Here is a 26,213-nt window from a genome sequence, read left to right on the forward strand (position 1 = left end):
CCTTTAAGGTTAACCACATATACAATTTACTTACTCCTTTAAGACATTTCAATATAATTCTGAAATCGTGACTTGATACAAGTCCATAAATGACGAAAAACATTTAATTGTAACACATAATTGATATAAATAGAATTGTTTATTTTATCATGTTTTACAAAGTATAAATTGCCATTACACGAACGACTTACATCAACAAATAACAAGTAACCAGTTATATTACATAAATTACATAAACGCAAAGTATAAATAATACATACAATCGTTCTATTTATATTCTTAACTGTAACAATCGTCAATAATGCTGTTGAGCTTTGTTACAAACAATCGCAGACCTTCAAAGGTGTTTTTCTATATTTTAAGTACAAAATAGGTGAAAACCCAAATCGGTGGCTTTTAACAGTTCACAGGATCGTAGAATATTTAGCACATGTGATAATCGAAAATTCATTCGTCACAGTAAAGCAAACTTTTTTACAATAACATCAGATTTTGGTGTTGTACGTAATAACTTATTAACGAATAAGCAGTAGAGCTTGCATCAAAATAATCCTGTGGCTGATAAGACGAACATAGAAATTATCGTTTGTTGTTTAACTATTTCAAAGCATCGAAAGGATTTCGTGTATCATCACCGGTTAGAAAACGCATTTCTAGCGGTGCAACGGTATGCAACCATGTTAGAAATTCGCATTTCACAGCGGTGTTTAATGACAAGCCTGACACGCGCTTCTCCATGCATTGAATTCAAAACGAGATCGTGATAAAGTATCTAAGGGTATACCGGAGCATCGACATTGAACAAGAAAATTTACTAACTTATTCTACGAAACAACGAATCATTTATTTTTCTGAAGTAATTTATCGTGTTGAGTTACTAATGTCCATAAACTTTACGAATTGTTTGGTATAGGCGATGTTTTATTCTTTACATTTTGCTAATACGTATTACAAATGCGTGAAATTAAATAAATATATAAATGCCTTCTTTGAAAGAACATTAAATTGCAATCATACATTACTTACATTAGTTCCTGTACTTTCGTCGACTAAGGGGTTCAAACAAGTCCTAAACGAAATTCTCCTCTCGAAGCTACTATTCCTTTAATATCATTCGAACGAAAATGCATGGCACCTCCGTATTCCCTCAGTACCAAAAAGTTTTCTCTTAAAGATCGGAGATACAAATCGTTGGGCTTTGGTTTCCTTAATTCCTTAATGTTTAAGTTCTCCAAAGCGTTGGGATAGAAAGTAACCAACACGAGTGCGAATTCTTCCAAGCGAAGAGAACTATTTAAAGGCGTTCTTTATCACTGACGAGACGAAGAATAAAACTATCGTGCCACTTACTTGCATCGGGCCAAAAGCTCTCAAGAGCGAGCGCTCTGTTAATCGTACTGTATATTCTGTTCGTGTCGTTCGTTCTCCCACTTATTCTTCACTACATTTGACAAATATTCTCCCGTGAGGTTTTGCTTACCAAGAACTATTCATGAAAGCGCGCGACAGTTGAAAATCGAGTCATGCGCCCGTCAAGGTACCCTAATTGAGCAGCTTTTCTTTGGAAGCTATGAATAAACGTTCCCATCTGGGTCAAACGGTATTTCTGATCACAGCCGCGCAATGGAAGACTCCTCGTGCATCCACGCGAACGTAGAGGACGGTTCGGTGGCGCATCTTGCAAAGTGCATCGCGTCCGCAACGGTGGGGAACATCGCGAACAGGCTTCCCTTGCATTCCGACAGTACGCACTTTCTCATCATGTCGTACACAGGTCCTACAATACGTTAAATCGGACGTTGAATACGTACAGCGTTTTTTATCGTCTTGCATCGATCGACGATCGACTCCCCATATCGATCGATCGATACTTACCCGAACAGCCTGCGACGTAAACGCAAACGTCGACCTCGCTGTACTCGTTGATCAAATTTTTCAGAGTAGTCGCACCCGCCAGGTCTATGTGACTCACTGCTGTGAAGTCCAGTATCAGAGTTCGCAGCTACAACATAACGATGAAAATATTAACATTGTAATTTGGACAATGCAATTATATGCCCTTTAGTTTGTGGACGTTTGAATCGTTGAAGGGCATCGGTGAACGTCCAACTAAAGGTATTCGAGTATTCTTCGTCTACCGATGTGCCGATAGAGATAGTGCTGATAAAGATCTGACGCTGATGATCTACTATTGAAATGATGCTGATAATCTCTAGCTACATAAAAGTTGAGAATCGCTTTTACAAACTCGGACAGGAAATTTCTCGTGCGTTACCGTTCCTGTACATCCTACTCGAGGAAGTAAAGGCAAAGACCATTCGACGCGTGAACGTTCCACGTGAAACCACGATCGTGCAACTCGATATCACCTTTTTAATTTCCCTCAACTCGTCGTGCTTGAAGCCTCCGTCCGATTCCTTCCGCGGCATCAGTCCAGCAACCTTGTACACCTGGTCGCGGAAGTATTGCCGACAGGCGAAGTTTAAACTTCCGGAGTAGTGGAATATCTTTATGCCGGGCAGCTCCACGGCCTGAAAAGGAAACCGAACTTCCGTGTTAAGAAATTCTGCGAGACACGACCAGTCCTACCTGAATTGTGGCAAGAATAGTCGCGATATAAAAGAAACGCAATATAAATTGGTTTCGAAGGAACTATGTTAATCTGCGTCAATCGCGTCCGGCGTAATCGTTGTCGAGTAGGTGAAAGTAAGATGGAAGGGGTAAAAGCAAGATAAAAGGGTGCTACTGTTACTCCGTACGGCTTTGTATCTGTTGGTATCCAGACAAAGCTCTGTACCAGGTACTAGAGCGAGCGCGCATGTGTATGGCTGGACAGCGAACAGGATTAGTTTGCCTATGCAGAGAACGATCCCGAGCAACAGGCCGTACTCGACGTCCAAAATTACAACGGTGATGAACGTCATCGCCCAGATGATCCCATCCGTCTTGTCCAGTTGCCAGAATCTCTTGAATTCCACCACTTTCATCAGCATGCCTTTCAGAGCCACCACGATTATGCTAGCCAGAACGCACTGTTCGGACAAAGACGATTCTTGTTATCCTTCAACTCCTCGAGACATTGTGCGGTATATTTCTGCGTTTATCGGTCAATCCTTATCATTTAAAGGAAGTGTAGCGGATGTTGTTAGTATGTACAGTATCGTGCAAAAGTCTAAGCCGATCACTCGGAGTAAGATAGTGTGTCGTCGATAGGTGAGCGAATCACGGACGTCAGCCATTATTCTAATTTTGCTGGCATTTGTACCTTATTTAACGCAAATGAAGACTACCGATTGCTCGAAAAAAGTTAATATGAAATGCGACTTTCTTTTTGTTCTCCAAACGGAAGCAATTTTACAGTTTATCAATTTTACAGTCATCGAAAATAAACGTAATAGGAACGTGCTAATTTATATTTCTACCTGAAACGTGTAGCAATGTACTCAACTAAGGAACATTCGCTGTAACAGGTAGTAGAATTTTCCAAAAGGATAAACTAGAAAGTACCTACAATAGTATAAACAGGCTACTGTGTAAGGCCAATAGAAATGTTTTAGAGGTTACGATAAATGGATTATAGGAGCCAATTTCTAATACGAGGTCAACGACCCGAAGATTTTTGGACAGTAATGTATTTAATTGTTCAATGTTTCCTCTTCGAGGCAACATTGTTCGAAAATCAGACAAATTTACGTAACGGAGTGTATCGCGCCAGCTGTGATCGAAAGTGGCGTCCCGCGTGAAAGATGTATCACTGTCTAGAACGAGAGGTCATTTGCTATCTGAGGACTCTGACTTCATCGAACGATTGGTCACTTACCCGCGGCAGAGGCTCGAAGAATGGTCCGATCCACAGCAGCACGCTGATTAAAATTCCGCAAGATATCAAGCTCGCTAGCTGAGTATGGCCACCGACAGTTTGCTGGATCAAGGATCGGGACAGCGAAGCTGTAAAGGGCATGCAAGAGAAGAAGGATCCGACGAGATTGCCCATCCCCTGAAACAACATTCAATAGAGAAGTCCTTTAATTGTTTTGTGCTAGCAATGAGACACGCCTTTGACATCGACGATACATTTATTTTTAAAATTAATTCTCTTGCATCGACCCATCCTAAGACTTATCGTATCGGTATCTATCGATTACATATCTGATATCTGTTTAATTACATTCGCATGCCATCAGAAATAAAAGAAACGAAAGTAACACTCCACGAGCAGTTCAAACGTCAAACATAATTAGCAATTTTTTTAAGATTATCAGAATTCACAGCTTTGATGGTAGACTAGTTATCGTCGTGATCGGGTTTAAGTCTCAATGATATTTGATGTTTGACGATGATATCGATAATGCAAGAAATATCAACAAGTATGTTTCACTAATACCAATGATTTATTTCGATGTGTATTTGATACCTTAACCCAATACGTGGAAAACGATGCGCTTCGGTATTGTTAAGTGTGCCATTGGATTGGTCCGGTCACTATTTCTAGCTCTGTGACGCTAGTTGGTACTTTTTTACATTATCGCGGCCAAGGAGTCAGCCTTGTCGGATCGGAGTTAGTTTAGACAAACTAGGTCGTCTGTGACTCGAATCATTGAATTTGAATTGGAGTGCACCAGGTTGTATGGTGTTGCGCGATCAAGGTGTCGACTACTGGAAACTCGGATCTCAAGTTCAGTTCGAAGGTGCCTTGAAAGCGGAACTAGGTTGAGGATCGAAGCGTTAATTTACCCAGAGTGCTGATCCCCCGAGGGAAATTGAATTATTTAGTGACATAGAACGGTTGAATTTTGAGCTTACCTGTGCCATTAATTCCTGGTTCGAGTCCACTTCGTAACCGAGCTTCTGCGCGAAGATTAACGCCATAGACATGGATATGGTGTAGGACACCATGGTGATCACGAAACTGTCTACCAGAATGTTTGGTATCAACTGAAGTGGGGGTACAGCTGGAACTGGTAAGCTGAGAACGAAATGAAAAAGAACGGTTACCACAATTGCACGGTTTTGCATCGATGCAAAACATAAGAGCGATTGTTCTTAATGTTGTTAAATGTATTTACCCGACTGGTATATGACCAACGACTACAACGCCATAATCTTTTTCGAGGTTCGTGTAAATCGACAAAACCGTCCCGATTATGACTGCCAACATTTCTATGGGAACGGGGAAAGGACTCACTTTTGCGATCTTTGGCTGGAATTAAAAATTGCGACTGATTGTGTGTTTTGTGTTAGAGTATTGATATGAAAATATCGATTGAAAAGTTACTTTTATCTTACGATAAAGCGTATGGGAGTTGAAATGAATTATTTTAATATACATTGAACGCGGTAAGAACCTTTTCGAAGAAATAGTTTAGCTACAAACACGACTTATTATTTTTAGAGCAACCTTTAGAATGTTGTTGACAACGAGAATGATGATGGTGACACAGGAGAGCAAGATGGCGATCCCATTGACATTATCAATACTGTTGAGGACGTCCACGTAAGTCTGAAACGAACGTAAACAATTGGAAACTCGAACTTTAGTCGTTTTAATACCAAATTTTAACAATGTCTATGTCTGGTGCGTCAATATAATTTACCGATGACACTCAAATTTGAATAATTCGATCCACCAACTTTTAAGGTATCTTTTTACTAATTAGTTATGAAAATTGTACCGTTTAAATTAATTAAAATTCATTTAATAAAATTTTGTAATTTCTATTTTAGAAGGGTTGTCAATTTTTTCTACAAGTTAGAATATGTTTCGATTAATTTAGTATATTTTAAACGATCGTTTGCCAAAATTCTTGTGCCTTTCTTAATTACATAATCAGAGTCATAATTGATCAAAGTCTATTTGGCGATTATTTTCATTATCGTCGCGAAATTTTCTCCACTAGTTTACATATTTGCATACTTCCATGGTAATTTTGTTACGCTCGGTGCTCTCTGGGGAGAATTGGGAATTGAACGTTCCTGAGTATGCGGTGTGTTGAAAACGGTAAAAGAAATAATTGTTGCTGTTGCGCGGCGGTAACTTTGCTCGACTTATTTGGCACGAAGGGAAGTGAAGCCGACCAGCTAGCTTCGCAGCCATTAGCGGCTTTTACTTTTCGATTCTTACGGTTTTTCCGTTCTAACGGGGCAAGACCAACCGGAAACGTGGTTCACTCGCATCGTAAATCCTCAGGGGAAACGGTGAATCCCAGGCAGACCGAAAGCAGGGCATTAGAGTTCCTAACTCGATTGTTATGACCGATGCTGACGATGTCGAATTAGGTCCGGGACTGTTCGAGTAATTTAATCTTCGAATCTTTTATAAGTATTCGAGTGTTACGAATAAACTCGGAACATTCGTGTCTCGACAAATGTTGTATTCTGGACAAAAAGAAATTTTTATTCCCGAAAGAACTAAATGAACAACATATTCGAATACAGAAGAACTCGACAATCCGTTCCAGCCCTGGTTCTGTCCTTATCCTAGTTAGCTCTCACCGTTTGTTAATCATTTTTGCAGTTTCTAATGCAGGTTCAGTCGACGATGACCGTCTGAATTTACAAATCCTTTCTCCTTCGATCAGAAGGACGTCACATTTCAATGATACTTTGTCCTCTCGTTCGAAGACAACGCGTGAACGGACACGTCGTTCGTGGATTTGAAATCGAGGTCCGTCGACATGGCTCGTTAATCGTCCAAAGAGAAATAAATATGTACGAAAGCAGATTTCAAGGACCGCAATCATCTGTTGCGATGTAACGATCGCGTAAAATTCATTTTATTACGGTGTTCCTGGCCCACTTCTCTTTTCAACAATGCTTCCTGTGCTAGAACCGCGAGCTGCAAATTACTATAATAATCTCGGTGAACTTTTTTTTCCCCGCTCAAGTTACGACATAAACTTTCCACGATATCCATTTAACCCCTCGCACTCTGGACATTTCTAACATTGACAGCTGGCTTCGCGTACTATTCGCTCACGAGTAGGTGTGTCGTAGTGTTTGAAGTAAATTCCACATTTTAATTCATACGTTCAGTTTAACGCGTTCGTAGCATTGATTTGATTGCACGTTATTAATAAGCAGTTTCAATTAGCTGGTACTTAAGCGATCCGTTCGGTCGGTGAAAAGCAAGTAACTCGAAAATAAAATACGAGACAGATTCGTAACACTCGTAAAGACTTAGAAAAACTTCTTTCGTAATCGGAATGTTAATATCGTTACGCTTGGAAATATTAAATTATTATCTCCTCGAATATGGAATATATTCGTCAATGTAATTACGTTTGATTCGAGTTTCAACTTTTCAACGTTTTTCCTCGGTTACCATCGTAACGAAATATTAGCACCATGACTTAAAAATCACGGAAAATATTGCCGATTATGCACATACGTAGTTTGGTCGTTACGACAATAAGGAATAGACGTTGTTTGACTAGTCTATCGGGGAACGTGTAAACGTCGTTATCGCGTGGAAAAATTCGTTACTTTGTACTTCCTCTAATAACACAACTACGTATAGACAATGGTTTCTCCGTAATACAAAAACTCTTGTTCGTACATAAGAAACGAACGAAAAATATTTGCTCAGGTGGGCGCAGTTGGTACGATATCAGTGGATGTGTTAATTAACCGACGCGCAGTAATTACTTAATTTTCCTCGTAATAAAAATATAAACAGAAACGAACTATGTAACGCAATGGATAACAGAACGACAGTTAAAAATTAGTACCTTCCTTGCAATTTTAGTACGTTTAAAGACGTCCAAGGGCGCATACCCCTTTCATCCCTGTTTCGTCGCGGTCTTGGCGATGATTCCGTGTCAATTACTCGACGAAAAAATCGTTGGAACAGTACTGGTACATATATCGTGAAACTCACCAGGATCAATTTGAAGGGACCTTTTTGTTTGGGCAGTTCCCGCAATCCTAAGAGATCTTTCACCTGGGACGTGAACACATGCATGGCTGCTGCAGTGGTGAATCCACTGACGAGGCTGTCCGCGAGCAAAGACGCGATAACACCCAATCGTAGCAAGTACATTCCCAGCTGAAACGTGTGAAAACGTTACGCGAGATAAGTCGTCGTACTCATCCTGCCAATACCTAGACAAGAATAACTACCTGAATTACAGCAACAGTGAACGTGACGGCAGTCGCAACTTCTATCGGCGAATATTGATTGCCGTTAGGGAACATCGATTCGTTTTCCGTTGTCCCGTTACTTGGCAATTGTTCCTGTGAACTGTACGTTGTGACCACTTTCCCGGTCATCATGCAAATCAACGCGAACGTACCTTGTCACGAGGAAAAGAAGTCGTTTAAATGTTTGATCAGAGATTCGATTGCCGAGTGGTGCAACGGATACTCGTTTGCTGAGAAATCTTCGTACTCTTTGGGGCGAAATAACGGTCGGAGTACGGTGACCTTAGGTTTAAATTGATCTCTAGAGAGCATAATTATTATTAAAAATTTGCGATTTTAATAATAGTAAAAGAATTGAAACGTTCTGTATCAAAATTTTTCGATTTAATTTAAACTTCCATGATCCGGCCCCGTGCGCGTCGAAAGACGAAGCTAAACATTCAAACCGTTACGTTCGTACTCGGCTATTTTGTATTAGAATTGTAAATTTTCATTCAAAGACGGTACTGTCGTGTCGACGACCGACTGGTAAGCTTTATCGACGTACGCCGATAGCTATTGCGTTTCTGATCGCGAATAATTATCTTTAAACATTTGGAGGTTCAAAGAGGCCTCCCGTTGCAATGAATTTGTCTGCAAACATGCTTGTTAACGGAACGTCTCTTCCGTTATCTACGTTAATTGCGCGCAGATATAAATATTTGTTAGGAAGTGGTGCTCCTTGTACAGAGATGATTCAAAGAACACCAAGAGTAATAAAAAGCGCCACGCAATCGCAACGGTTTTTACAAGACGTTGAATAACCATTTTGTTTATGTGTCTGTTTACCTAGCAACGTTAGAAAGTGAAGTCGACACGAAAGTTGAAAGGAATGTTGCAAATGCGTAAACGCGAGGGAACGCGGTTGAATCGGGAATCTGCGTGTTGTACAAGCGAGGACTGTTCCTCTTTGGTATCGATTCGAAACTTACGTTTCGCGTAACATCGATTCTCGGATCGTTGTATCGTATTAGGTTGACTTACCCATCGAATTGTGCCTGGACGTACCGAGAAAAAGGTAAACAAGAACGGGAAAGAAAGCCATGTAGATACCGACTATAGGTGGCACGTTGCCCAAGATTGCGTACGCCATTCCTGTAGAACAGATGTGTTCATTACGATGCAAATGACGATCTATTTGGTCCGGATTACATAGGATTAAGTCACGGAAAAATCTACAAAATTTAAGCGTTGCATCTAAATCCTTAGATCGATATTTTCTTGGTCAAAGAATCTTTTGGCAAATTGAATTCCGCAGTGCCAAATTGAATTCCGAAGATAACTTGGTATTTCTTCTTTAATAACGATAAAACGGTTGTTTCCAATTCTTTCGCAATCGTTGGTCGACGGAAAACGAAATAATGTTTCACCGATCGAATCAATATGGTAATACAATAGGCAATTAATCTCGAAGTATAATTTAGTACCACCGTCATATAATAGCGACAAGTGTTACGAATGCACTTTTCAAAACGGTTTTACGTGCGGCAAACGTGCATACCTTGAGGAATATGCATCACTGCAACGGTAATTCCAGCGATGATGTCGCCCAGTATGTTGCGCTTCCAATCGTACTTCGACAACCAGCCAATAAGCGGTATCGAATTCTTTAAAACCAAGAGTGGCTCGACCTTTTTGCATCTCGATGATATGCTCTCTAAAACTGTGTTATCGGATTTGAAAGATCGAATTCGTGAAACGGAGTATCGCAGACCTTGTGGGTCCCGATGTGCACGTCGTCGGTGCCATGGGACCCGAAATAAATAGCTTCTAGACTCCGATACACATCGTTGGAGATGTGAGTTCGCAAAAAGACGATCCAGGACTCGTGCGGCCCAATATAGACGACCTCGAGATCCGTGAGATTTTAACTTCGAGACTTCTGGAATTTTTGGGACCCTCGACAATTGTGACACCTCCGAACACCTTGAATTTTTAGAATGCCGATGACTCGGTAAATTTCTTACACCGTTGACATGTATGGGCTTGCGTAAAAAGTTCAAGTTTCTGAAACGTTCAGGACCTCTGGAACCTCTTGCACATCGAGTTCCAAGATCTTTGGAACTCAAATGGTTCCGGATGTTCCTGATAATCTAGAGCCAAAAGGTCACGAGGATCCCTAAATAAAAAATTTGTAATTGCTAGTCATCCGTATTGGATTACACGAAACCAAGTTCGCCTGTTTCTTAGTGCTCGAGTCCAGGATTGTCCTTATAGTGTTTTACGAATCTATTAGTAGCACCGTCAACATCTTGGCGTAAAGATCGCTCCATTTGTTCATTTGCTTTTAAATTTAGACTATAACGCGGGACAATTCTCACTTCGTACACTCTGTACACTTGGTCCCATTAAATCCCATCTTTTCCGAGAACTTTGTCTATTGCAACGAATTGTCGTAGAATTCGTATTATTCGTTAGACCGAAACGTACTCGCTGGTTTGCACAAGTTTCTTCGCGAAAATGTTAACGGTTAAACGAAGCAACTATTTCGCAGAAACAGAACCGATAATGCAATATATATATATATATATATATATATATATATATATATATATCACGTTGAATTTTTCATTCACACGATTGGACACAATTATTTAAGAAAAGCCGTTAACCAAATTACATGCTTGCGAAACTCTTCCACCAATAATTAAACGATATTTGCTACACTACGTTCCAAATAATGAGATACGAAGAAAAAGTCGCAAAAAAGTGAGATAAATGGTGTTCAAAATGGTACAAGAGAAGTATACTTCAACAATTGTTAAATTCTTACGATTAATGCACGAGTGCAAAGAGATTTTTGAATTATCCGTACTCGTTTACATTTTAAAAGTTTCTTTCGCGCACTAGGGATCACGTTCCTTATTTTAAAGAAACACCGATCCAAATATAATAAAAAAAAAAAAAAAAGAAACTGTCATCTCTTAATTCTTCGTAAAAGTGTTACAATTTTTCTCCAAACACCCTGTGTACTTAGGATTGAAACGATCTCTCGACTATAAACGTTTCTTCGATCGTTAACGAAGATTTTCACTGGAACGAAGCAGATAAGCATCGTAAACCGCGCGTATACTGCACATAAAAATATGTCACGGCGCGGGCTTACGATTTGATCCTAAACGATACTTACGTGCCTCTTTGGGCTTCACGTATTTGCACAAGTGATTGAGTTCGTCCTGTTGATAGACCGGTCGTCTCACCGTTAATTCCGGCGTGATCGCCGACATCTCGTCGCTCAGGTAGTCTGCGAATAATTCGTGCCACGTGAACCCCCGCGATGTTTCGGTGCTCCGTTTAAATCGTTTCGGGCACGTGGAACGGCCAGCATTCGTTACCAGCGCGTTGATCGTCGCGCGAGTTTCGTATATCGCATCTCCTTATCGATCATCGGGAACGATGCGAAACATATTCCAACTACAAGCTGTTCGGTTACGGTCGACGCGTGACCGCAAACAAGTGTGCTCGGAAGTTGACGGATAACGCGTTTATCGCGCGCGGAAACGATGCTTGCGCAAAACTGGGTAAACACGCAACGCGGGCTCCTCGACTATGGCAAACGGAGAAATGCGATCGAACGGCCACGTGGCCGAACGCGAGACCGAACTTTCCACTTTTCGTACACTCAGTAACGATTTCGCGAATCGCGGGTGAACGGCCACGTTGAAACGATCGGAAATCAAAATTCTTTCGCGAAAGGGATCTTCTAGAACCAACGTTCCACGGTTCGCGCGCCGAAAGAATTCACTCGGCGACCGTTATGGGTTGCATCGTAGTAACGATCGTATCGAGAAACAACCGAGCATCTAACTGGCTACGAACGCCTCGATAGTTTGCATTAGGAACGGACAACAGCGTATTTACGTACGGCAAGAGTGTCCCGACGAATACGACCGATTAACCGCCAGACGTATGTATATTCTTGGCGCGCGAACTATAGGACCCTGCGCATGGAAACGCGCACCGCGCACCGCGCGAAAGCTTCGCCGAGGAAAACTTTGGCCTCGAGGGGTTGGAGGGTTAAAGAAACGATCGTTCGAAATCTTGAAAATAATACGGAACTAGCGTACCCTCCTCCTCTTGAACAAATCGTAACGATAACAATAATATGACTATGACTAAAGTCATTGTTCGTACGGTACGTTGACACGTGTTCTTAATGAGAACTTTGTACGCTTCGTGGCTGTAGAATATTTGAAAGAAATCTCGATTTGATATCTCGAATAGATGTTGTTCAGCGACGTTTAAAATATTATTCTTACCGCATAATATTCGCTGAATATTATTCGGTGCAGTCGACGCGTTCGTACGAATCGCAGAGTCGCGTTAGCCGTAATTATCGTTAAAGTAGTGTTGATATTTCAATAATAAGCGCATATCGAAATTGCACGTAATGTACCATAGGAAGTATCGTGGGCGGACTGCAATAACAAGTACATCGTTTTAAAATTCTAGTCTGGAGGTAAAGTTGGACCACGTGTGTTATTTGTAAAGTCGTCCGGTGTGGAATACAACCCGTTACCAGGATACGAACTGGTTCATTGGAGATAAATATAAATAAACGTAAATTCTTTATGCATTTTGTGCGTATACTCGGAAGATAATGTGTAAAGAGTTATACTCTTTGGTGTAGAAAGTATTAATTTCTTATGTACACGATAAATATCAAATTTAATACCCACGTTCGATGCAATTTTTGTGTCTTAAAGATAACCATTACTTCGATGTACGATACAATTAACGTACGATTAATTAAAGATAACCACTGCTTCGACGTACTTAATTATACGAATAATCGTTACTTCGAAGTTTCAAATATTCATCGGAGCATATAATAAACTGTAAAACCGAAATATTACATTTACTCCTATCAGGACTCGGTCAGTTATTATTCGATATCTGATATCGTTTAACTCGTCTCGCACTTGCTTGTTTTCGTTAATTTCGTTCAAGAAAGTTCGACCATTTTTACCATTCACCGAACGATCGAAGCTAGGAATACCACTCGTTCGAACCGTTTGCGTCAATCGAACCGATTACATTTTTTCAATCTCTTATTTTCCACAATGCGCGAGCTTTTTTTCGAACCGAGGAATCTCATCGCATCGTTCGAAGATGTACACGAGGATCAATTCGATTCCCTTCATACCGGCCGGTAAAAGTATTTAATTCTCCGCGTGCAATTGAAAATATGCGGTCGAAAATTCGGTAACTCCTCTCCTTCAAGACTTGGGACGATTCAACGTCTTTTGAATTGAATTTCCTTTATAAAAATCAACGATCCCGCGCGACGATACGTGCCTGGGAAGTATACGCGAAAATCCGAACAAAATCGGAGTGTTTCTCTCCGCTACGCGAGAACGAAGATAGAGAGACGAATGGTGAACTCGGCGCGACGATCGATATTTTCGCGCGAATAAAAAAATCGGAGGTAAAGAGAAAAAATCGGACCGAAGAGAAAAAATCGGAGCCGAAGAGAAAAAATCGGAGCTAAAGAGAGAAAAAATCGGAGCTAAAAAGAAGAAAAAAAAAAAAACCTGTCATCGTGGCGGTGGGATGTAACTCCGTGAAGATGAGGCGAACGACTCGGACGTTGCGAGGCGACCAAGCGGGAAGAGATCGGCCCCGGATCGAAGTCACGTGGAGTGATAACACGCGCGGCGTCTATCGCTTACTAACGAATCGAACGTAACGAGAGTGAGCGTTCCCGGTCGACGGTTGCATTTTCCGTTGGCATTCAGTCACGTGTTACTGATCGGGATGCTAATGCAGCCAAATAAACGGATTGTGTGTCGAGGAGAGACGCCCGTCGCGCCGTGTCTATAGGATCACGGCCCCGCTACGACACACGGCACGATTCGCGATCGTTAATACGACCTGATGTAACAGCGTCGATCGTTGGAAACTGGTGTAACCGTCGCGTAACCGATTCCTCTCTAGGAAAGTGAAAATGGCGATTGAGTCGCGAAAGGGGACGCTCGATGGACCACGATGGAATTTGAAACGATTGGTACTTTTTCGACGTATCCACGAGGAAGAGAAGTATCGCGATCGTGAGAAATTTGAATTAATTTTTATTAGGGAACAATATCGTGAAAAATGTATCGGACGACACAAAGACACATGTTACGAGCATAGTTACCCTATCGCGACGAAGCTACGGTATTTCTTGGGATCTTAATCGCTAGACAGCGATTGTTAACCCGAGATGAGACTCAGCTACGTGCGAATAGAACGAAGAGGAGAAATAATGGAGCGTACCGAAAGGGAATATGTTCACTTTGATGCTTCGATTTGTATAGAGTATTGTATTTTAATCTATAAACGTTATATAGAACGAAGAAGGAAAATAATGGAGCATACCGAAAGCGAATATGTTCACTTTGATGCTTCGATTTGTACAGAGAATAGAACGAGCTGAAAGAATTGAATCCGTCGAGATTGAAATGTTTAATTATTAACGTTCGTCACGATAAAGTGCCGAACAGATAACGTACGAAGAGAGTAGTCTACTACTTACATAAGCAATACCGTATACTTTGAGCGTAATACTTGAGCGCGTATTTATATTCGATATCTCGTTTAATCTCTTTTAATCCGAACTTTCGAATTTTTCAATTTAACGTATTTATCGAAATACATCCATCTATATTTAAAAAGTATACCCGCTTTCAACAACGTAATTTTGAGCGTAATTAGGCCCTCCTACGAGAAACCAATTGTCGAACAATTCGAGAATCAATGGAACAGATAGGACGTGATCAGAGCTCAAATGTCTCTCGTCTCCGATCAATGGAAAACTCTCAAAAACTTGGTACACGAATTCTATTTTCTTGGTAAACTTTTTCCCTGTAGATAAATGTGTCGAGCAGCGATTGGACATAAAATTCGAAAGAAATAAAATATAAAAACGTTCTGATTTCCATCCTCTCGAGGCCCCGTAATTTTCTCGGTAAAAGAACTTCGTACTGTGCAAAATTCCAAAAGCAATGCTAGCTCGAAAAAAAGGAACAGAGTTACAAATTCTTATGTAACGCTCAATGTCTAAACATTGATACTTGGACATAGGCTCAAGCTGTCCCCGATCGTTTCAGCGTAACGCTAATCCGCGATTGTCGTTGAAAAACTCACCCGACATGAATTTCGAGCGATTCGAACTGGAGCATATCGCGTTGTGTGTAAAAATCGGTGAAACAGAGGCGAAAGGAATTCGACACCGTTTCGTGCTTATCGTTTCGGTCGTAGACGGCCAATAAAATAATCCTCAAAGCTTACCCAATAACTTAACAACAGGTACGGTCTTTGGCTTGATCCAGGATTTCTTCGTTTATCGTGTTATCGGTTCACATTCGACGTGAGCATCAAATTTTCGTCAGTTGGTCGCAGCTTCGCGGCGAGCAATCATCGCGCGGTGTTACAATGATCGTGCGATTGTAACACGTCGATGTAGTATAGTAGATCCTTTGGCATGCAAACGACACAGGTCGGTCTTGCGTTACGAACGAGACGAATGATAATCCATGAATGTTGACACGCGTCGCGCCGAGGTAGCACTAAAATCGTGATACGTGGATAGAGAACGAGTACCTAGGTATCGACTGGATTTCACTTCTGATCACGGGATATCGAGTAAACGGTGCACCGCGAAGGCGTTACCGCTACTTGTGCCGCGTTTCCGTTGAATCAACGAGGATACATTCTCCCGAACGTTAATCTAACAACGCGTCGTCGTTTTAAATACTGTTGGAATTTCGTAAAAGTGACAGCCGTTGACAAGAGTATTGCAGCACCCGGAGCCTGGTAATTTATGGGCATCGTTCCTCTTATCTCTCTCGTTTGGCCCAGCGGTGCCGAGCATTTGACAGAATCCGAAACTCTTGTGACGTCGATTGTTTCGCTACCAGTAAGGAACGTTCGCTTTTTGCGGAAAAGTTACCGGGAGTCTTCCACATTCGCAACTAATGGTTCATTCATGAACGATCGATCAAAACAATGCGCTAGAATGGGTTTGAAATTACGTCTATTTAAAATAGTAGTTACTATTTAACATGCGATACGAGTAGAATTGATATGTCGTTCGATAAATGAATAAAAATTGAAAATGATAAAAATAAAAAAAAAAAGATATGAGAAATAGCTGTTACTTTCGCATTCGCTATCCTGGATACATTAACACGGAGCTCTACGGACCGGACTTCTTCATGGAGCAAAATGTTACTATTGTCTCCATGAACTATCGGCTCGGTACTTTGGGTACAATCGTCTTTGAACAAATAGTTCTTTCAAACTCGTAGAATACACACGTTTTCGAATAATCAAATTCCAAGTGACTGGACATTTCAGGATTCCTGTACCTGAATAATACAAACGTCATGGGCAACGCTGCTCCGAAGGATCAAGTTTTGACGATGAAGTGGATGCAGGACAACATCGTCGCGTTCGGTGGCGATCCCAAGAGGGTGACATTATTCAACGTGAGCGCAGGGGTCTCGACTGTACCTCTTCATCTTGTTCCAATCGATCGAAAGGTATATCTTCAACCGATAGACAGACGTTCCCTAGACAAGTGTTGCATTTGTCTATGCAACACTTGACGATATTACTAAATCCTTCGTTGCTATTTTTATCATTATTTACGTGTTACACGTTTCGGAGTATCAGTCAAAGTGGATCACCGTTATTTCTTCTGTTCTCCACGCCAGCCCGTGAACTCGACAATGCTCACCGAATAGCTGCTGCTTTCGGCGTCGACAACGTGGAAACTAATCTAGTGCTTCAATCGCTGCGCAAGATTCCCGCCAAAAGGATTGTATACGAGACGTACAACCTGGACTACCCGATACCAGACTATGTGAGTGTCAAACTTTATTTCTCGAAATTTGGTGCTCTTGAGACGTTCATCCGCCATAATGGTCTCCCAACTCCTCGCGGATTGTGCACATTGTTGAGCACAGATCCTCGTTCTAAGATCGTATTCACTCGATGCATCCGTATTGTAATAAACAAGCCATTCAAATTTGTGAATTTCCAGATCACGATGTCATTTCAACCAATCATCGAGAACGCTGCGTTCGCTTCCCCGCAGGAGACGTTTCTGTCCGAGTGCCCTGTAACGTTGTTCATGACTGGAAATTTTAAAAAGTGCGAGAAGATATTGGGTTACACGGCCAACGAGATTCTTTCGTTTACCGAAAGTAAGCGTGAACGATATCGCGTGCGTTTACCGATTCGTAATATGCCTATTACCAGACAATATTACACATCCTATTTAGCTCGACGAATAACTTAAATTATTTGATTCAGTTTCTTGCTAATTAGATACTCGAGGCTTCGGAATCTTTGTAGTTGAAAGTAATCGGAGTACGTTAGCCGACACTCGCGCCAAGGATGAAGGTCCGAGGACTCGTTGATATTGGTGCAGTGACCGACGGTTCCTTGTTCTACTTTTCATCTTTTACTGTATTTTTAAATATTTTACGAACCTCGCAACTCGAACAGTTCTAACTCCAAGTAGATATTGGAAGTTTGGATCTATGTATTTGCGAAAGTTCTATATTTTACTCTACACTGCGTCTTCGTATGTTACAGATTTTCTCGGTAATTAAACAAACGAGCAATCGTACATTGCAAAGCGAAAAGTTTCATTTTCAAAATCACCCCTACCTATATAAGAGACTTTTCTACGGTTCGAAACAATAGTTGTAAAAAGGAGTTGTTCGTAACCGAAAAATATAACACGCGTTAGTGCGTTACCATACTAGAAATGTTGACTAGACTTTACCATAATAGAAATGTTGTATAATATTTTGAATGCAAATAAAGGACTCAATTTACAAACCACAATTAAGAGTCAAATATTGCTACGTTTGCATGTCGCGGCATCGACCAAATACGAGTCGACCTGCACGCAAATAATATCCTCGGAGTATTTCTCAGACGTGGAGAAGTACCTGCACAGCAAAGAGAGGTTGCACGTACGAACCTATCCAACGAAAAGAGAGTCCGTTCGATCGAGACGAATTTAGTCCATGATTCGCTAGTTGCACATACACCGAACTGGGCGGTACCGGTTCAGCATGCACGGAATTCTCCGTGGCTCCAAACCGGAGCGAATTATCGTCAGCTGGTCTACCTATTCTAATTGGTGTATTTAATACAGGCTGATTATAAATACCGCGATCGCAGTTTCCTGTTTCCACAGCAAACATCTCCAGTCTCGCTAAATTACGTGCTCGCAACATTGGATAAATCGATTATATTTTACAAATATTTACGCCTACAAGCGCAGGATGTAAGACAAGAAGAAGTTTACTCTTCTTGAGGAAGAAACGAACTGTTTTTCTATTTCTAATGTTTTTCGTTAGACGCTCGACGTAATATTAATCTCTGTAAAATTAAATGAAAGTTGCTGTTATAATATTTTTCAAGGCTGGTAGCTTTGACAGACCTGCGGAAAATATACAAGGACGAATTGTCTACCTTTACTACCTTTATGGACTTCGATTGAATACAGTACCTGTGCATGCTATTCGTAAACGAAGGGCTCCTTCCAAAATCTCTGATATTTTACCAAGTCAGTATTTCTATTTCTGAATGTCTATTTTATATCTCATCTGTGATTCTAATTGCTAACAAAATAATCCGTTCTCGTCGTGTCTTGTGTTGATCTTTACACCTGATAACATTGAAACTTTATTTCATTCCGAATTGATAATGTTAGAAGTAGTACAGAAACGATAAGGGGTCTTGTGAGCCCTGAATTCTGTAACAATTCTGTAACAAAAAATCATTGCCAACATGTCTATCTTCTATCTCATGTACGCGATACAAAACAATCTGATATACCGACTACGCAAAATACACTACTCGACAAATAGAAACTTTTCTCTGCCTTCCAATAACCAATGGGTGATCTTTGTAGAACCACAATCCTCGAACAAGAATCCAGAAGTCGAATTGTTGTGTCACCTCGGATATCGAAAAACATGAACTTCTGCAAGAACACAAAAATTTTCGATAATAATGAGGTATTGCATGAAAAGTAAAAACGATAAAAAGTTTTAATCGGCGCGGGTTAGCGCGGACCCGCAACGGATCAGCGCCGACCAGTGCGAAGAAAGTGCGTGTGAAGGGAAATCGTTGTAACTCCAATACATTTCAATAAATTTATTAAATGAAACATAATTAGCATTTTTTCTTTTCCCACTTTATTTCCACTCCCTCTCCTCCAAGAATTTCTAACTTTTGCTAAAATTTTTCCGAAAATTCTCAGAAATGACGTCATTTTCAAGAAATTTGGAAAATTCTCAGAAATGACGTCATTTCCAAGAAATTTGGAAAATTCTCAGAAATGACGTCATTTCCAAGAATTTCCCCGAGGCGCGAATTTTAAACGAATTTCTGAATTTTGGCTGAAATTTTTCGCCGATTTCGGGACTTTAGTATCAGGAGAACATGAGGTGCGAGGAGGTATTCCTATCGTGCCACTTCTTGGAAATGACGTCATTTCCAAGAATTTCCCCGAGGCGCGAATTTTAAACGAATTTCTGAAATTTGGCTGCAATTTTTCGCCGATTTCGGAACTTTGATATCAGGAGAACACGATGTGCGAGGAGGTATACCTTTTTCGTGGATTGTTGGAAATGACGTCATTCAATTATTGTTGAAGTGATTCGTAGGGATGCAAGTAATGGGGAGGAAAGTTGTAATTAAAAAACTCGTAATATTCTGAATATTTTTTATTTATTTAATACAATATACATATTTTTTCCAGTTATAATCGTATTCCTACATTCTATCATACTTTAAGTATCTAACATTCTTATGCGCCGCAAAAGTTTTCTACATTGTAATACACAATTTTTCTTACTCTCTAAGTAATCAGTCTATGTACTCATTATTTAAATGATAAAAGTTATTCTAAATTCGCAGCCAATTAGCCCGGTACTAGCCGCGACGAACAATAATTGTCCGTCGCGAGTAATACCGATTACCAGGTCTCACCACGTGGAGGTTGCTGCGAGCGGAGACCCGGAGAGAGAGATAGATGGAATCATCTATCATGGAACATTGTCGAAGAAAAGGAGGGAAAATTGGGAAAAACACGAGGCGAACCGTGAAGCTGGTCCTACTATGTCGGTCCCGTTTCCCTTAAGTGGGCCCGATTCCAGAGAAAGTGGCCGACACTGCCGAAAGGAGCGCCCCATTTCTCCACAACTCCGCGCCGTGAGCCACGACTTGCGAAAGATTACAGAAGACAGGGTCCTCTCCTGCGATCGGCGACTTCTTTATTACTTATGTAATAAAAGAAAACTGCATCTTTTTCTTAGTGAACATCGCTATATGGATCAAAAGATCGTTTAATAAAAATCGTTTAATAAAATCATTTTGTTTCCGTATAACAGAAGTGACGCCATCTGTGGCTACTGGGCCAAGTTTGTCGAGGAGTGATTCCTGTTTACATCGCCAGATGGCGTGTCAAGGACTATATTCGCGTTTTTCCAGCTTTAAATCGCAGTTTAGCACAAATAAACATGTAATTGGAGTATTTCAAACGCTACGAATATATCAAATTATGTTACAAAATCTAAAGCAACTGAATACCTGCATAAATCATCATTACTTTTTATTCTATATTACAAAACTGTTTAATGGTAATACACATACAGTGAAATATAAATTTAACAGGCCAATAGTAAAGTTAATTAATGATTGAGAGTGTTTTTAACAAATTCTTGCAAAATCGTTCAATAAAATTCTTCTATTACACGTATCACAGAGTGGCGCCATCTGTGGCTACTAGGCCAAGTTTGTCGAGGAGTGATTCCTATCTGCGACGCCAGATGGCGACACATGGACCATATTCGCGTCTTTACAGATTTAAATCGCTCTTTAGCATAAAGAAACATGTAATTGACATACTTGAAAAACTTAGAATACATCAAATAATGTTACAGAATCAATAGCAACCGAATACCTGCGCAAATTATCATTACCTTTTATTTTATATTATAAAATTGTTTAATGGTGGTAAACAAAGTAAAAAATAAATTCCACAGCCCAAAAACACAGTTAATTAATGATAGAGAGTGTTTTCAATAAATGCTTGCAAAATCGTTTAACAAAATTATTTTGTTGCACGTATCACAGAAGTGGTGCCATCTGTGGCTACTAGGCCAAGTTTGTCGAAGAGTGATTCCTATCTGCGACGCCAGATGGCGTAACATGGACCATATTCGCGTCTTTACAGTTGTAAATCGCTCTTTAGCACAAAGAAACATGTAATACGAAAACTTGAAAAACTAAGAATACATCAAATTATGTTACAGAATCAATAGCAACTTGAAACTTGTATAAATCATCAATACGTTTTATTCCATATCACAAAATTGTTTATAGGTAGTAAACTTAATGCAAAAAATAAATTCCACAGCCTAATAGCACAGCTAATTAATGATTCAGAGTGTTTTCAATAAATTTTTGCAAAATAGTTTAATAAAATTATTTTGTTTCATGAGAAGTAGAGGTGGCACCATCTGTGACTACTGGGCCAAGTTTGTCGAGAAATAATGTATATTTCTGTCAGTAGATGGCAGCACAATGCACATTCTGGAATGTTTCATTCGTTTTATTGCATAAACAAAGAGCTAATCCTTAAACATTAGAAACCTAGGTTGAATCGATCGATGTATTTATACAACTTATTAGTTATTAACATGTGTAAAGGGTTCTGAATTCTAGGTTACTACAGTCTCCTAGTAACGAACGAAACGCAAGGGCTGAAAATGCAGGCGGTTCGTAGAATGGCTATAATATCGTAAAAAAGCGGCCAATTTTAATGTTTCCTGGCTCGTTCGAAGCGCAAATGAGTGCCCAATCGGTTGCTGTGATCGATTTACCAACCGAATGTTTTATGAACTAAACGCCACCTCGAATACTTGCAGCTTTTAGAATTTGATAACACCCTGTTCAAGTGGCGATTCCCCACTCCACCATAGACCACCATAAAAAGGGCCGTAGTGCAAACGAAGCGGAAGGTGCAAGCTCTAATTTGGTTACCCTACCAATAGTCTGCCTTCAGTATTAACAAAGTTGTGGCTATCTGAATTTTAGGTTGCTACGGTGCCCGAGTAACGAACGGAACGCAAGGGCTGAAAATGCAGTCGGTTCGTAAAATGGCTATAATTTCGTTGAAAATTCCCCGATTTTAATGTTTCTAGACTCATTCGAAGCGCAAATGATTGCTCTATCGCAGACTGTAACTAACAATTTACTACCATAATTTTTTATGAACTGAACGCCACCTCGAATACTTGCAACTTTTAGAATTTGACAACACCCTGTTCAAGTGGCGATTGCCCACTCCAGCGTAGACCACCAAAAAAAAAACCATAGTGCAAACAAAGCGGAAGGTTCTAGCTTTAATTTGACTACCGTATCAATAGACTAGGTTCAGTATTAACAAAGTTGTGGCTATTTGAATTCTAGGTTGCTACGGTGCACGAGTAACGAACGAAACCCAAGGGCTGAAAATGCAGGGGGTTCGTAAAATGGCTATAATTTCGTTAAAAATTGGCCGATATTCATGTTTCTGGGCTCATTTGAAGCGCAAATGATTGTCCCATCAAATACTGTGACCAGCAATTTACCACCATAATTTTTTATGAACTGAACCTATTCAAGTAGCGACTTCAATGCCGTTGCGCTTATTTAAAAGGAAGATGAACAGGCTGAATGAAACGTTGTCTAGCTGATATATAATATATTGATGTACACTAGAATCAAACCGAGTTTCTAGTAAAGTCTATGAGGAAGATCTATTTTTTCATTAATCGAAGTCGAAATCACATATGCTCGCGATAAACGACATTTAAATGACACACAATTGAAATGAAATATACATGTTCATGTCATAAATATGCAATGAGAATAAAGAAAAATATCATATGTTATTCTTACTACTTGGAAGATTTTACCAATGATCCGTGAATTGATCCCGAGGTGTCGTAACATCCGTCGGTAGTGCGTCTTATTGTAACAAAAGAAACGATAAATTTGAAACGCATTTATCGATATAAACATTGTCGTATTACAATTAAGCAATAAGTGAACTCGAAATATTTTGCACGAAATTACAATTAAATCGAAGATACGAATTAGTATATATAAATCCGCACTCTATAATGAAGAGAAGAAACACGAAAACGATGTAACTGTTTCACTCACGATGATTAAATTTATAATTAAAAGTGTACTAATGTTAGATGAAACACCAATAGGAAGTAACGAAAGTATTAGGATTGATTAGACACTATTAAATATTGGAAAACTAATGCTCACGTACCGTCAAACACGCAGGACCGTCGACACGTCTTATGCTGTCGGCTGCCATGTACAAAATGGCGAACTTCTGCTATAAGTCACTGAATTCCGTTTCAACTTCGAAAGAGGAATAATCACTAAAACGATTTAATTACTTCACTCACGATGATTAAATTTATAATTAAAAGTGTATTAATGTTAGACGAAACACCAATCCAAAGTTAATTAGATGTTAGAAGTTTCTAACATCTAATCGTGTCTAATCATTCCTAATACTTCTGCGATTTCCTATTGGTGTTCCGTCTAAAGTTAATACACTTTTAGTTATAAATTTATTAACGCGGATGGAACAATTGAATCGTTTTAGTGTTTTCTTCTCTTTGGAAATTCAAATGGAATTCAGTGACTGATACCATAAGGTCGCCATTTTGTACATGGCAGTCGACAGGATAAGACGTGTCGAGAGACGCACGAGTATGGAGGTACGTGAACATTAGTTTACCAATATTTAATAGAGTCTAATCAATTCTAATACTTTCATTACTTTGGATGGGTGTTTCGTCTAACATTAATACACTTTTAATTATAATTTTAATCATCGTGAGTGAAGTAATTAAATCGTTTTAGTGATTATTCCTCTTTCGAAGTTGAAACGGAATTCAGTGACTTATAGCAGAATGTCGCCATTTTGTACATGGCAGCCGACAGGATAAGACGTGTCGAGAGACGCGCGAATATGGAGGTACGTGAGCATTAGTTTTCTAATATTTAATAGTGTCTAATTAATCCTAATACTTTCGTTACTTCCTATGACTGTCTCGTGCAACATTAATACACGTTTAGTTATTAATTTATTAACGCGAGTGGAACAATTAAATCGTTTTGGTGATTATTCCTCTTTCGAAGTTGAAACGGAATTCAGTGACTTACAGTAGAAGGTCGCCATTGTATACGCTACAGCCGACAGGATAAGACGTGTCGACGGAATTGCGAGTTTGACGGTACGTGAGCATTAGTTTTCTAATATTTAATAGTGTCTAATCAATCCTAATACTTTCGTTACTTCCTATGAGTGTCTCGTGCAACATTAATACACGTTTAGTTATTAATTTATTAACGCGAGTGAACAATTAAATCGTTTTTGTGATTATTCCTTCCCTGCGAAGTTGAAACGGAATTTAGTGACTTACAGTAGAAGGTCGCCATTGTATACGCTACAGCCGACAGGATAAGACGTGTCGACGGACCTACGAGTTTGACGGTACGTGAGCATTAGTTTTCCAATATTTAATAGTGTCTAATCAATCCAAATACTTTCATTACTTCACATTGGTGTTTCATCTAACATTAATACACTTTTAATTATAAATTTAATCATCGTGAGTGAAACAGTTACATCGTTTTCGTGTTTCTTCTCTTCATTATAGAGTGCGGATTTATATATACTAATTCGTATCTTCGATTTAAATTGTAATTTCGTGCAAAATATTTCGAGTTCACTTATTGCTTAATTATAATACGACAGTGTTTATATCGATAAATGCGTTTCAAATATGTATATCGTTTCTTTTGTTACAGTATGACGCACTACCGACGGATGTTACGACACCTCGGGATCAATTCACGGATCATTGGTAAAATCTTCCAAGTAGTAAGAATAACATATATTTTTCTTTATTCTCATTGCATATTTATGACACGAGTATGTATATTTGATTTCAATTGTGTGTCATTTAAATGTCGTTTATCGCGAGCATATGTGATTTCGAGTTCGATTAATGCAAAAATCAAATAAGAATAGATTAACTCGAATCTAATTTCGATAATAGTATCTATTTGATAATTGGAATAACTCGTGTATTACTGGATTTCGGTCGCGATTTTATATTTTTCGTTTGTGCACAATTTAATCGATGTTCCATAAAATTATCTCTACGAACCAGTCGCAATTGCGTTTGCGTACGCGTTTCGGATGCGAGTTTTTCCACCCGTAGCCGCGTATTGTCGTGTTTTTGGAACACGAGTACCAACCGATCGACTTTGATCTACGCAACGAGTTTTCCGATATTTATAAAAATCGCGATGCGTATTTCTCGACGAGAATGAACACGTTCGCAACTCTAATAACGAAAATCCTCTATTGAACAATTGAAAATTGTTCGATAGTATCTTGTCGAATTTGATGCTTTGCACGACAAAGTGCGAACCATTAAAAACGAGCAGTATTTTCTTTACAAACGCTCGATAAACGACTCCTCCCTTCCTCCCATCTTTTCTTTCAGCAATTTTGACGGCCGCGCGCAATGCGGCCAGTAGAGTCAGTGTTTATTGCGTAAATTTGTAATGTATTTCGGAGCAAAGTGGCTTCGAGTAGAGTCTCGTTCAGAGTTTAGGTCCACGCGATCTAGATTCAGTGTTTCTCGCGTTTTATAAATTCTCTCGAGAGCATCGTGGCTCTCTTGCTCTTTGAATCCCGTCAATAGAATCATTTTTGTTCGCCGGATTTGTTACTCGGTCGCGTTACTAATTTAGTTTATTCTTTTTTCTTTTTTTTCTTTTCGTATTATCTAAAGTGAATCGTCCCCGGTATTAGAGTCAGTGCATCATTGACTCAGGAGGAGTCTCGGGCAGTCCTCCACCAGCAACCAACGTAAGTATCTATCACCACTGTTCTTAAATGCATGCATATTAACCCTTGCAGTTTACTATATGTGTTT

At 39.8% G+C, this 26,213-nt stretch overlaps 2 protein-coding genes and 2 long non-coding RNA genes across 7 annotated transcripts; 3 read left to right on the forward strand and 1 right to left on the reverse strand.

Moving 5' to 3' along the window:
• Positions 1-108: 108 nt before the first annotated feature.
• On the reverse strand, positions 109-15,607 carry LOC143147837 (prestin). Of its 3 annotated transcripts, none has more exons than XM_076313497.1 (14): positions 15,451-15,607; positions 11,309-11,422; positions 9,680-9,841; positions 9,163-9,273; positions 8,119-8,291; positions 7,877-8,044; positions 5,399-5,500; positions 5,067-5,200; positions 4,804-4,966; positions 3,821-3,997; positions 2,760-3,032; positions 2,370-2,531; positions 1,876-2,002; positions 109-1,777 (listed from the first exon to the last, which is right to left on the reverse strand). In XM_076313497.1, exons 2-14 carry the CDS (start codon positions 11,403-11,405, stop codon positions 1,611-1,613), a joined length of 2,016 nt encoding a protein of 671 aa, XP_076169612.1. In that variant the 5' UTR covers positions 11,406-11,422; positions 15,451-15,607; the 3' UTR covers positions 109-1,610. The 3 variants fall into 3 exon arrangements, with proteins under 3 accessions (XP_076169612.1, XP_076169611.1, XP_076169613.1); XM_076313496.1 differs by lacking the exon at positions 15,451-15,607 and adding an exon at positions 13,713-13,847; XM_076313498.1 differs by lacking the exons at positions 109-1,777; positions 15,451-15,607 and adding an exon at positions 13,713-13,847 and having other exon boundaries at positions 1,875-2,002; positions 2,798-3,032.
• On the forward strand, positions 10,829-17,018 carry LOC143147838 (esterase B1-like). 2 transcript variants are annotated; one of them, XM_076313500.1, is made up of 3 exons: positions 10,829-14,228; positions 16,519-16,703; positions 16,837-17,018. In XM_076313500.1, exons 1-3 carry the CDS (start codon positions 14,126-14,128, stop codon positions 16,882-16,884), a joined length of 336 nt encoding a protein of 111 aa, XP_076169615.1. In that variant the 5' UTR covers positions 10,829-14,125; the 3' UTR covers positions 16,885-17,018. The 2 variants fall into 2 exon arrangements, with proteins under 2 accessions (XP_076169615.1, XP_076169614.1); XM_076313499.1 differs by lacking the exon at positions 10,829-14,228 and adding an exon at positions 16,095-16,428.
• LOC143147841 (uncharacterized) lies at positions 16,892-18,209 on the forward strand. The gene is made up of 3 exons (XR_012992360.1): positions 16,892-17,026; positions 17,207-17,369; positions 17,764-18,209. It is a non-coding gene; the product is annotated as an uncharacterized LOC143147841 (long non-coding RNA).
• Positions 18,210-18,568: 359 nt separating this feature from the next.
• On the forward strand, positions 18,569-19,311 carry LOC143148517 (uncharacterized). The gene is made up of 2 exons (XR_012992501.1): positions 18,569-18,748; positions 19,097-19,311. It is a non-coding gene; the product is annotated as an uncharacterized LOC143148517 (long non-coding RNA).
• The last annotated feature ends 6,902 nt before the right edge of the window (positions 19,312-26,213 follow it).

Source organism: Ptiloglossa arizonensis, chromosome 6 (genome assembly GCF_051014685.1).
Source record: "Ptiloglossa arizonensis isolate GNS036 chromosome 6, iyPtiAriz1_principal, whole genome shotgun sequence".
Classification (NCBI taxonomy): Eukaryota; Metazoa; Arthropoda; class Insecta; order Hymenoptera; family Colletidae; genus Ptiloglossa; species Ptiloglossa arizonensis.